Source organism: Sciurus vulgaris (assembly GCF_902686455.1).
Source record: "Sciurus vulgaris genome assembly, chromosome: 15".
Lineage (NCBI taxonomy): Eukaryota > Metazoa > Chordata > Mammalia > Rodentia > Sciuridae > Sciurus > Sciurus vulgaris.
This window is the reverse complement of record NC_136476.1, coordinates 2261434-2275382: the sequence shown is the minus strand read 5'-3', so window position 1 is coordinate 2275382 and position 13949 is coordinate 2261434. Positions and strand designations below refer to the sequence as shown.

Genomic DNA, 13949 nt, shown 5'->3' with positions numbered 1-13949 from the left:
GATTATAGAATTACAAATCATAATAGAGGTATGAAAGAAATGAACTGGAACATATATAATGACGGAACTGATCTAGATGATCAAGGAAGTAAAGGTAAAGCTAATATATTTGGAAGTTAAATAGATGTTAGGATGATGGGGGTAAAGGATGGTTCCAGGTGAAGGAAGCTGAATGTTCCTCTCCTCAGCATGATACAATTAAAAAACTGAAAGAAAGCTGGTAGCATGGAGCCTATAATTAGATTGATGGAGGAGTTGGGGATTTGTTAAGGCTGGAAAGGTAAACAGGCCAAGCAAGGCCATTTAAACCACCTTCAAGATTTCGGTTTTTATCACGGAACAAAGGAAAGAAGCTATTAGAGATTTATATCATTACAGATTGGGTAGTAATAGTAATTAACAATTTGCAACGATGCAATGGCTGTGTTATAGACAAGATTAGAAGGAACTAAAGTAAACATGGGAAGATAAATTAAGAAACCATTACTATAGCCCAAAGAAGTGCTAATATTAGGGTGGTAGTGCTAATGTAAGGCAGATGGTGTGAGGTTAAAAGAGCTACATGTCAGCTAAAATTGGTGGAATATTGGTGGTAAATTAAATATGAGACATAAGAAAGCTCTCAGGAAGATCTTCAGGTTTCTGACTTATAAGTTTAGATGCATTTTTTGCTGTTCTTGAAATTGGGGAATTCTTAGGACAAGATCTAAGAGTCTTAGTGAAGTTGAATTCAATTTGCTTTCGAAGTATTTAAATAGAGACACTGATATTGACAGTAGGGATAAAGATTAAAGTTCTGTGTTAGAGATACAATTTTGGAGATTTTACAATATAGGTAGTAATCACAGAATGAGCAATGATAAGATTCTGAGGAACAAAACACATAAATTGAGAAAATAAGGTTGTACAGAATTAAACTTTACGTCTACAGGTCAGGCTGATAAGTGGCCAAAGAGGAGGAAACTCAGAAAAGTCCATTCTTTTATTCTTTCACTGCAATCCTACAGCAATGCCATATGTGTTCTCAAGGCCATGTACCTATATCTAACAGTTCCCAATTCAAGAGTTAAGATATGTACATTTTAACTATAAAATTTGGAATATGCAGAGTAATATGAAAATAATTACCATCCCATAAGCTACACTTGTTAATATTACAGTGTATTTTCTCACATTTTTTTTTCTGTGTATGTAAAACTATGTCTTTTTTTAACAGCTGAACTTTTTAAAAAAATTTGTATTAATTATATATGACAGTAGACTGCATTTATGCATTTTGATAAATCATACATAAATGGGGTATAATTACTCATTTTTCTGATTATACATATTATAGAATCACATTTGTCATGCAGTCACATATGTACATGAGGTAATACTTTCCTTAAAGCCATGAGTAATATGAGTCCAGTTGACCTGGTTATTGAGACTTACTTCTTTGAAGTAAGAACTAAAGTTTTGCCATTTCTTAATAAATTATTATTGATATTATTTTTGTGGTGTATAAATTTAATATTGCTTCCCACATGATTCTATTATTGGCCACTCTTTAAAAAAATTTAGTCTCTAAAATTTATCCACTGTCCCTTTGATATAATTAGACAGTTCTTATAGAAATGATCTTTGTCTACTTACCATGTTTTAAATAATAGTATGTCATTTTAAAAAATTATGCTCTAATATTCTGACATTTTCATCTTTTACTTAATCTACTAATGACGTTGCTTTTTCTCTGTCTACTAGGATTTTTTCTGTGAATTTAGTGAACAGTCACCTTGTGTTCTTTCAAGATCTTTGTTACAGGTAAGTTCCATTTAGTTTCAAAATGACTACTTTAAATTAATTTATACATTAAATTGTATGTATTGACTTTGTTTTATTGACTTGACAAACCAAAGGAAGAGACTTAAAAGGTTATTCCACAGTTAGTGTTGTATTTTTTAATTGAATTATTGACTTAAAGTGTTAGGTACTCACCAAAATCACATCCTGGGTATAAAAAACAATTTAAAATTTTTAATATGTGGAAATCATGCAAAAGTACTTTAGAAGTACTAAAGTAGTAATCATTAAGAGGAAATATCTAGAAAGATCTCCAAATACTCAGAAATTAAGCAATACACTTATAAATAACTCACAGGTTAAAGACAAACTTGTAAGGGAAATTAAAATATTTTGAACTGAATGAAAAGGAAAATATAGCATCAAAATTTGTAGGATACAACTAAAGCAATTTTTCACTGGAAATTTATAGCATTAAATATTTATATTTAAGAAGAAAAGCGATCTGGCGTTAGGAATTTAAACCTCCACTTGAAGAAACTAGAAAAGGAGCAAATTAAAGCAAGTGAAAGGAAGAAAGTAACAACGGTAAGAGCAAGAATCAGTAAAATCCATAAAACAAAAACAGTTGAGAAAACCAATGCAATCAAAAGCAGATTCTTTGAAAAATATAAATAAGGTCAATGGACCTCTAACTAGATAGAAGGAAAAGAGAAAAGATACAAAATGATTAACATCAAGAATGAGAGAAGTGATATGACTGTAGACCCTGTGCACATTAAAAGAATAATATGGAAATATTATACATAACTCCTAATCCATAAATTCCAAAACATAGATAAAATGGACCTGTCTCTTGAAAGATACTTTGAAAACTCATTCAAGAAGAAATAGGTAATTTGAATAGTCCTTTATCTATTGAATAGGTCGAATTCACAGTTAAAAACCTTCCACCAATGAAAACCCCAGGCCAATTCTATATAGTCCCTTATAGTCCCTTACAAAAAATAGAAGAGGCAAAGAACAATCATTACATGAGGCTAGCATTAACTTAGCACCAAAACCAAATTAACATTTTAAACAAAAAAGCTATTGACCAGTTTTCTTTGTGATCACAGACATAAAAAATTCTTCAAATATTAGCAAATTGAATCTAGAAGTACACAAAAAGAGATAATTAGATCATGATCAACTGGAGTTTGTCCCAAAAATCCAAGGCTTATTCAGTGTTTGATAGTCATCATACAATCTAAAGTCTTAGTAGATTAATGAAAAGCATTTGACAATATTCAGCATACATTTATTATTAAAAACTGAGCAAAACTAGGAATAGAACTTCCTCAACTTGATAGTGTATACCAAAAAACCTACATCTAACATTATACTTAATGATGGAATACTGTTTTCCCCATGAGATTGGGAACAAAGCAAGGATATCTGCTTTCATCACTCCACAGCCATCACTCCATTCTTGGACATCTGAGGCAGTGTAATAAGGCAAGGGGTAAAAAAAAGTACACATTTTAGAAAGGAAGAAATATTCTCTATCTACAGACAATGTGATTTTTCTATGTATAATGCCAAGGAATCTACAAAGAGTTTTCTAGAACTGATGAACGGGTTTAATGAGATCATAAAATGTGAGGTCCATATACAAAAAAAAAAAATGTATTCCTGCATGCTGAGAAACTGTAGTGTAGTGTTAAAAGAAATCAGAAGTTTAAAAAAAATGGACAAATAAACCTTGTTCATGGATTGTAGCTATTTTGTATGTGTGTGTGTGTTGCGCTGGGGATTGCACCCAGGGTCTTACGCATGCTAGGTAGTTGCTCTACCATTGAGCTACATCCCCAGCCCATTTAATGATAAAATATCATTAAATGCTGATTTTTCCCAAATTCTGCAAATTCAGGGCATTCTCAGTCAAAATGTTTGTAACTTTCAAGAATTTGATTCTAAAATTTATATGGAAAGGCAAATAACTACAATAGCAAAAATAAATTCGAAAGGAAAAAAAAGTGGGAGAAATGACTCTTATGTGACTAGTTATGAGATATTGGCAAAATGATAGAAATACTTTTTATATGGAAGCCAGGGGAAAATTCTCTTTTAAAAAGTTATCTTTTAAAAAACCTGGCCCTGTATTGTATAGTTTCATGGTAAATAATCCTTTATTGATTGACTGCTGTGGTGAAGTAATTGATCAGTAATATGGTCAGTTAATTTTTGACAAAGGTACAGTGGTAATTCAGTGGAGAAATTATGACCTTTTCAACAAATGGTGCAAGAACAGTTTGGATAGGCATATGAAAAAAAAACAAACACACAAATGCATCAAAAACCTAAATATAGAATGTAAAACAATAAAATTTTTAAAAGAAAGGATAGGGACAGGCATCACACCACACACCAGTAATCGCAGCAACTTGGGAGGCTAAGGCTGGAGAAGCTCAAGTTTGAGGCAAGTCTTAACAACTTAGCAAGAAAGACCCTGCCTCAAAATAAGTACTGGGGATGATGTTGGGCAATGACTCATACATGTATTCCCAGCAACCTGGGAGGCTGAGGCAGAATAGTAAGTTCACGGCTAATCTTGGCTGTTTAGTGAGATCCTAAGCCATTTAGTAAGATCTTGTCTCAAATTTTTAAAAAACAAAAGGAATGGAGAGATAGGAAAAGGATAGGAGAATATCTTTTTAAGTGTGGGAAGAACAGCACTTCTTAAGTATGGCATCAGAAACATGTTTATGCTTCTAATGGATGAAGAAATGATAAATTGATGAATTAAAAACTTCTATTAAAGAGGCTCTTAAGAAAATGAAAATGAGATGCCACAGAGTAAGAGAAAATCATGTCTGACAAAGGATTGTATCTAGAGCACATAAGCTTAACATAAGGAAACAACCTAATTTTTAAAGTGGATAAAAATTTGAAATTCAGTATGAAAAGATATTCATCATGATTAGTGTTAGGGAAATACAAATTAAACCACTGTGATATACTACCCACATTTTTTTTTTAAAGTAATTTTTAGTTGTAGATGGACACAATATCTTTATTTATTTATTTTACGTGGTGCTGAGGATCGAACCCAGTGCCTCACAAATGTGAGGCAAATGCTCTACTACTGAGCCACAACCCCAGCCTAGTACCCACCTTTTTTTTTTTTTTTTTTTTTGCATTAACTTACATTAGAAAAAATTCTGTCCATACCAGGTGCTGCTGAGGGTACATTGGTGATGGAAATGTGAAGTGGTTCAGCCATTTCAGAAAACAGTTCAGCAGATTCTTAGAAAATTAAGCATGCAAATTCCTAGTTGATTCCTTAAGAGAAGTGAAATCTGACATTTCCCCAAAAAACCTCTGTGAACATGTTTATAGCTGTTTTGTTTGTAATCATCAGTAACTGAGACAACTCAAATATTCTTAGGCTGGTCAATGGATAAACATACTGTGATAAATACACACAGTGGAATACTTCTCAGAAATACAAAGGAATTAAATATTGATACACTCACCAATGCAGTTGAACCTCATTGGCATCATGCTAGGTCAAAGAAGCCAGTCTCAAAGACTGCCCGATTTAATCTTCCTCACATTTTAGAAATGGCAAAACAATAGAGTTGGAGCATAGATCAGTGGTTACTAGGGATTTGGGATGGGATGAGGTCTTGATTCCAGAGAGATTACATGAGAGGAAATATTTGGGGTATGATGTAATTGTTCTGTACCTTGATTGTATTACCAAACAACTATGCATTTGTGAACTCTAGAACTGTACAAGATCAGAATTTTACTTTATGTAAATGAAAAATAAAATAAAAATGAGTATTAGAAAATCAAAGGTCTGGCATGTTAAACACTGAGATTGTTAAAGGAAGGAAATTAAATGCAAACTTTTAAATATATTTTTTTCATTTTTACAAAGTTTGTGTGTATTAGAAAGCATTTTTAGCATGTGTATGGCCCTGGATTTGGTCACCAGTGCCTCAAAAAAGTTATCAAATAACTTAATATTTATAGCCATTTAATATTTTGTAATTTATGAAGCCCTTATATATGAGTTCATTTGACACATCCAGAATAGTCAACTCATTTACTGCTTTTTGAATTGGGGTATTTGTATTTCTACGTATTTTTAAATTCTTTATCAGAGTATGTCTTATATAAGAATCAATAATAAACAGTATTCACTGTGGATTCAGTGATTTATACAAGTTTTCCACCAGTATTTATATTTTAATTACTTGTATTTTGTAGTATTTAAAGGTAGTATTCTCTTGTCTCAGTATTGTCAACTATGTTTGGCAGCATTACTAATATATATAACATTTATTTTAAGACCACATTCCTGGTGGATAACAAAAAGGTCTTTGGAACTCATCTCATGCAAGATATGGTGAAAGATGCACTTCGGTCTTTTGTCAGTCCTCCGGTGCTTTCCCCCAAGTAAGTATTATAAGATAACTTATGGTGTATGTATTTTTTGAAAAGTCAAAGTTCTCTGTACTCCTTCTTTATAGACAAAATATAAAAATAGTTTGGAATGTAGTCTCTCTATAAAAACAACTCAGTCTTGTTAAAATTAATTAATCTCTGCCACATATTGCTTAAATTAAAATTAAGGTTCTTATGTTGACAACAGGAGTTATTAGGTATTCAGTAATTTGTCTTGGACTGTTTTTGCAAAGTCTGTTCACAAAGAGACATTGTGAAGTCATAAAAAACAAGATCTCTTTTTGATCTGAGTCTAGAAAAAAATTAAAAGTCGATAATTGATCTTTAAATTATTATGTAGTAGTCACTGTTCTGGAAACATGGCATAAGAGACTGGGAAAGATTGCTTACAGAAAAAAATCATCATTTGAGTTGACATTTTGAGAAATGAGTAGGACTTTTCTGATGGGGACAGAGGAACTTGGTCATTATTATTTCTTTTTAAATATTTTTTTAGTTTGTAGATGGGCACAATGCCTTTATTTATTTATTTTTTTATGTAGTGCTGAGGATTGAACCCAGTGCCTGACATGTCCTAGGTAAGTGCTCTACCACTGAGCCACAACCCCAGTCCTCATTATTATTTAACAAACAAACAAAAAAATAGCATGTGCAAAGATGTGAGAGTATAAAATGTATTTTAAGAACAATTAGTAGTTCAGCCTTCTTAGAAGCAATTTGTTGAATAAATCATGCCATGTGTCAAGTACAACTCTGGTAGCTTAGTCTTAGGTTGGGTTCCCTGTAAGCAGACCCTGAGACTAAGATTTATGTGAATGTATTTTAGGAAGTATTCCCAGGAAAAGTCTGCAGTGTTGTGGGCAAGTGGGACATCAAGCAAGTGCACTCCATAGAAAGTAACTTTGTTTTAGTCCTATAGGGGCCTCTAGAGACAGTGTGGTTGAAAACCCCAGACTTGTCTTCTCAGGGATAAGAAAGCTTGAGAATTTAGCCCCTACTCCTGTTAGGTAAGGACCATCTCTGGAAGGATGTACAATGTTGGTTACATTCCCATTTCATTCACAGTAAAAGCGATAGCCCTTATGATGGGGCCTATACAACTTGGTGTGCTTGGGTCTAGGTCCTTCTTGTACCTTCTTTGACTCTCTCCCCTCCCTTGGTGCACTCAGCCTAACCTTTGTTGGTCCAGTCATACTGGCGTTCTTGCTATTCTTGGAACATGTGGGCACTCTCTCACTCTCAGGAGGTCTTTGCATAGAGTGGAGGATAGGAGGGGGCATTTTCCTCAGAAACCCCCTTGGCTGACACCCCCTCACCCACCTTCAAGCCTGGTGAGTCTCTCCGCAGTGAGAGTTACTCTGACCACCCTATTTAAAAATTGGAATCTCCACCTCCAATGCATTTCTGTTTTCCGTAACAATTTTCTTCTTGCATGCTGTATAATTAACTTGTTTATTATGTTTGTCCACTATCTTCCTTTCTCCCTATTGCCCCAGTTAGAATACAAACTCCACAAACTCAGGGCAGGTATTTTGAGCTATTCTATCAGAATAGCCAAATATTTTGACTGATGTGTTACAATGCTAGAATGGTGCCTTACACGTAGTAAGTGCATAGTAAATACTTGTTGAACAAATGAATAGGAGGTGGATGATAAGATTTTGGAATAAGATCTGAGTGAGTCTTGAATGTTCTGTTAAGGTTTGATTTTTATTTTGTGGTCAGTGAGGAACTATCAAGTTTTGAGGAGGGGATGGCATAATTGCTTTGTTGATGGGAAGAAAACAGGTAATGAGAAGAAGTGACAGTGGAAATAAAGCATTTAGGCTGTTTAGTTTGTGCAGGTGAGGGATGATGAAGGATTAAAATTCTGCATATGTATAGAAGAGAGATTTAAAAAATATTTTAGAGATGGAAGTAGTAGTAATATGTTTCAACAGGAAAAGAGAAAAGAGAGTAACTAGGCTGCCATTTTTAAAAAGGTTGATTACATGAATAATAAACTGTCACACTCAAAAATTCAAACAATGCAAAAAAATACGTGAAAACAGCAAAAAAAAAAAAAAATTTCCTGACATCTTAACTGTGAGATGACTACATTTTGATGACTACTTATGTATAAATATATGCACATGTATATAACTTTTATATAAATGGAATTACATTCATCAGACTATTTTTATCATGAATTTAAAAAATTTTCTTTTTAGTTGTAGATAGATACAATATCTTTATTTTACTTATTCATTTTATGTGGTACTGAGGATAGAACCCAGTGCCTCACATATGCAAGGCAAGTACTCTACCACTGAGCCACCATCCCGGCTCTTTATCATGAATTTTTAAGTTATTTTTGTAGATTGCTTTTTATAATCTTTTAAATATAAAAACCTTATGTTTAAAAAAATATTTTTTCCTCCACGTTTTTTATTGCTGCATTATAGTTATACATATGGTGGGATTTGCTCTTATATATTTGTACATGCATACAATATAACTATATAATTTGGCCAGTATTCCAACCAACCCCCGCTCCCCCCTGCTTTATCTTTTTCCACTTAAATATATGTGATAGCTGGGTATGGTGGTACACCACATATAAACCCAGCTACTTGGGAAGCTGAGGCAGTAGAATTGCAAATTTGAGGCCAGCTTGGGGATATAGTTCAATGGGAGAGCACCCCTAGGTTTAATACCCAATAGTGCAACAAAAGAAAAGAGATGGAGAGAAAGAGAGATACATGATAGCCTTACATCCCAAATTACCTGATATAGTTATAACAAATTTTTTAATGGCTCCTAAATATTTCATAATATAAATATAGTCTAAGGAATAGAGTGAAGGAGCCTGTATAGTTATATAGTTATGTTATGTTATGTCCTCCTGCCCTAATTCTTTTTCAGGACTTTTTTGATTCTTGTTTGCTATTTTTATTCTTCTTTAAAAAATGTTAAGAATAATTTTATGCAGGCTTTTTAAAGCCTGAAATTCTAATTGGAATTAAATATTAATTTTAAGAGTTCTCGTTTTTATGCTATTAAATCTTACAAGCAAAGGACATAGTATTATTTTCTTTATTAATTTTTTTGATGCAGATCCTATGTATTTCTTGATAAATGTATTCTCTGGTAGTACTTAGAATTTTTTCTCCTCTTTTTTTTCTTATTATCTATGAGTTGTTATAATTGAGATTTTTTTCCTAAGAGATAATTTTATCTTTTATTTTCTATTGTACATCAGTTATTTCATTTTGTCTCTTTGCTCTCTAGATCGTAAAACAAAGTTGAATATTCAGTGGGCAAGACTGAATGTTATGTTAATGGAAATAATCATTTCATTTACTTTTATGATAGTTGTCATTGTTACTTTTTACATCTCTACATCTTTCTTTAAATTAGTTACTTATAATGAGATATTCAAGATTGATTATTTTGTTCATGATTTAGCTTTACTCATTTCAGTAGAAAGTAACCTTTGTATTGCTTTTTACAGATATTATAAGTTTTGTTTTTCCTTCTTAATCCAAGAGTCACTTTTAAATGTATTTAATTTTCAAGTAAAGACTTTTGGAAAATTTATTGTTGTTTCTGATTTTACCCAATTATAAAATCTAATTTAATTTTACTTATTGTATGGCTAAGTGCATGCCTGATTTTCATGTCTGTTACTCATATAAGGGAAAAAAAAATTTGCCTTAGAATGCAACTTGATATTCACCTACTTGAGTTTGTTATGCAGTTCTTATGTACCTAATTCCAAACAGCATATAATTAGGTATACATACATGTGTCTATACACTTTTAAATAAGACAGATTACCAAAATTTATGGAATTCTCTTTGTATTCTTAATTGTTGCTGCTTATATGATTTTTAAAAAAATTTTTTAGTTGTAGATGGACACAGTACCTTTATTTTATTATCTTTATGTGGTGTTGAGGATTGAACCCAGTGCCTCACACTTGTTAGGCATGCACTCTTCCACTGAGCTACAGCCCCAGCCTTGGTGCATATGATTTGAAACTATTCGCTGACCTTGTCAGTTGTGCCTTTTATTGTTATACACTATCCCTGTGCTATAATGCTTTCAAACTTAAGTACCCCCTTATTTTGTGCTATTCCTGCTTTCTCTTCTCTAAAAATGGTTCTGGCATCTCATTGTTCATTCCTTGTTATTTAAACTCATCTTTTATCACCGTTTTAATGGGTTTCTTTTACTGGTGTTCAACTGGATTTTGGTTTTAATTCTTGGTAATCTAATTCTGTTAAAAGTAGAATTCAGCCTGTTCATTGAAATATATTATTTCATTTTATTTGTTTCTCCTGGGTTTATTTACTGTTTATTTTCCTTTTTCTTATATTTTCCTGATTTGATCCAGTTTTTATTAATTTTCCTTTTTCTTTTCCTTAATTTGAAAGTTATTCTACACATTTCCTTTCTGTAGGTGGCTATGCTGCTGTTTTGGACTAAATGTTTTTGTCTCCTGAAAACTTAAGTGTTATTGCTATAACCTTCAGTGTGGTGATATTTGGAAGTGGGGCATTTAGGAGAAAATTAGATTTAGATGAAATCAAGAGGGTAAAGCATCCATAATGGGATTATTGTCCTTATAAAAAAGAGAAAGGGATTGGAGGGCATGGGCTAGCAGCTACTTCCCCATTTGATGTGAATACACTGAAAAAAGACAGCCGATAGTTCTCTACAAGCCAGAAAGATGGCACTCATCAAGAATCAGTCTTTGCTGGGCCAGGCCTAGCTTATATGATTTGTAATCCCAGTGACTGGGGAGGCTGAGGCAAGAGGATCCCAAATTCAAGCCAGTCTGGGCAACTTAGTACTAGAGACCTTGTCTCAAAATAAAAAAATAAAAAGGGCAGGAATGATGTAACAGCACAGTGGTAAAGCGACCCTGGGTGGTTTCAGTCCCCAGCACAACAGCAACAATAGTAACAAAAAGCCTGGGTGAGGGGTGAGAAGAAAGAAAGACAACCTTCCTAGTTGGCTTCCTGATTTTAGAGGTAGTGATATTTGTGCACTTATGTGAGTAAATTGAGGGAGTGAACCATGTGCAGCACAAGGGGTGGAGCTTCCTGAGAGGTCCCAGAGTAGGGCTGGGATTGGGTATCAAGAATTAAATTGTGCTGGGTGTGGTAGCACACACCTGTAATTCCAGTGGCTCAGGAGGCTGAGACAGGAGAATTGGGAGTTCAGAGCCAGCCTCAGCAACTTAGTGAGGCACTAAGCAACTCAGTGAGACCCTGTCTCTAAAAAAAAACAGAAAATAGGGCTGGGAATGTGGCTTAGTGGTTGAGTGCCCCTCATTTCAATTCCTGGTACCACCCCCCCATGCCCCAATAAAAAGAATTGTTAGAGGTACCTCTAAAGCAGCAGTTCTCAAACTTTATTTTAGGACCCCTTTATATTCTTAAGAAATGTAAATAAGGAACCCGCTAGCTTCTGTTTATATTGGTTGTATCTATTGATAAGATATTATTTTACAAATTAAAATGATACTTTAAATTTTCTAATTCATTTAAAACATAATAGTCTGTTACATGTTAACAATATTTTTATGGAAAGCACATATTTCTAAGAAAATTTGATGATAAAAGTGGCAATGTTTTACAGTTTTGCAAATCTCTTCCATGTCTCTTAATGTCGCTACATTATTTTTCTTGCTTCTTTTTTCCATCTGCTGTGGTATCACATACCATGAGCCTCTGGAAACATCCATTATATACTTGGGAGAGAACGAATGCAAAAGGCAAATAAGATCTTAATAGTCCTTAAGACCTTGTATTCTACCTTACAAGTGTCTCAAAGCCACCCCACTACTAGGGGAATAGAGGTTGTACTTTGAGAATTTCAAATTCTCCTCCTTTCTCCAGCCTTTCCTCTCACTTCAGTGTAGAGGTAACTGTGACATGAAAATTAATGTGTATCTGACCTGTGAATACTTGTGTACTTTCAGCACAATGTGTGTCCATAACACTCTTGTTTTACATGTTTTTAAGTTTAACATAAATTTTGTCACATTGTAGACATTTTTCTTTTATATGATTTTTTTTCTTTCCATTTTGGAATTTTATACCTACCTAAGTTGATCCATGCAAACTATTTGAATTACTAAACTACACCCTTTGAATATATTTCAGTTTATTTTGCCATTTGTCTACAGTTAGATATTTTAAGTTGTTTCTAATTTATCATTAGTAAAATTGTGCTGAAGTGAACACCTTTGAATATCTTTGTGCATATAGGATATGTACTTAGATGTAGAATTCTGGATCATCAAGCATATGCATCTTCAACTTTATTTGGCCAAATTACTTTCCAAAGTAATTGAACCAATTTATATGTTGGCCAACATTGTGTAGAGTACTCATTTTCCCATAATATAGGCTTTGGTATTATGAGGCTTTAAATTTTGACCATTTTTGATGTATACGAAATAGTATTTAACTGGGAATATAGCTCAGTTCTAGACCCCACCCCCAAAATGTATCTAATCCTTTTAATTTGCATTTCACTTTTTCTTTTTAATAGTCCTCCTTTAGCACTTTGATTCACATTGTCACTTAATTATTTACCATTTTGATGAAACCATAGTTGATCCTCATTGTTCAGATTCTAAATCTGCAACCTTTGCCTACTCATCATAATTTATTTGCAACCCATGAATCAATATTTGCACTGCTTTTGCCATCATTGCAGATCTGTACAGATAGGGGACACATACAGAGCAGTACATTGAGATCCAATGAAGCCACTGTACTTTCTCGTTTCAGGTCACATACTGTAAACACTTACATTTACTGTTATATTTTTCATGTGGTTGTGATTTTTGTGTTTGTTTCACCTTTTAAGATGTCACCACAACCATTGTGACATGCTGTTTAGCTTTCCTTAGCATAAGTAAGTGGTGATAAAATACATGTATAAATAAATTCACTCAGGTATGCTGTGTTATAGTGCTGTTGGGCCATAAATTCAGTGTTAATGAATCAACATACATTAAAGTGTCTTTAAACAGAAGTATGCATAAAACAAGGTTATATATTGTCTGGTTTATGATAAGAGTGTAATCAGAGGCTCATAGGGAATTAACCCTGTGTTTCCTCTGGGATTATAGTGTTCATTCATTGTCCTTGGCAATTTTATAGAACATAAATACCACAAATAATGAGTTGTATACGTGGCAAAATTGTGGTAGCCTATAGTTCTTACTCTTCTGTTTATAAAATTCTAGGATAAGAGATAAGAAATCTTTGGACTGAAGATGTAACTCCAGTGGTAGATTGCTTGCCTAGCATGCACAGGCCCTGTGGGTTCAATCCCTAGCACCTTTAAGGGAAAAAAAAAAAAAAAATCTAATGCTGATTTGATTCTCTTTTTCCTGGGTTTTGAAACTTTCTTCTGGAGCATTGTTTCTTAAGTTTCTCTTTAAGAATTCAGGAGTTTTGCAGAATATTCATGTATGATTTTCTGTTAGTCCTACTGGAACTCAGTCATTAAGGTATAAAAGTCTCCCAAACAGTTCCTTTTTCCTATTATTATTTTCTTGTCTCATCTTCATGTTTTTTTCTTCTTTCTTATCTTTTTTTTTTTTTTTTTTTTTTTTTTTAAGAACTCTTGGTATCCTAGGTCTTTTAGAGCTACTGAATGTTTAAACTTAAAAGTCATTATTTTTAGATCCAGAAAGGTGTTTT

At 33.2% G+C, this 13949-nt stretch overlaps 1 protein-coding gene across 5 annotated transcripts in view; it reads left to right on the top strand.

Annotated features, from left to right (window-relative positions):
- The window catches only part of NAA35 (N-alpha-acetyltransferase 35, NatC auxiliary subunit), a 105126-nt gene that overhangs the window by 68577 nt on the left and 22600 nt on the right, over positions 1-13949 (top strand). For all 5 annotated transcript variants that reach the window (XM_079113375.1, XM_079113374.1, XM_079113377.1 and 2 more), the window contains exons 13-14: positions 1744-1803; positions 6125-6231. In XM_079113375.1, coding sequence (XP_078969501.1) covers positions 1744-1803; positions 6125-6231 — 167 coding nt within the window. The remainder of the gene's footprint in view (positions 1-1743; positions 1804-6124; positions 6232-13949) is intronic.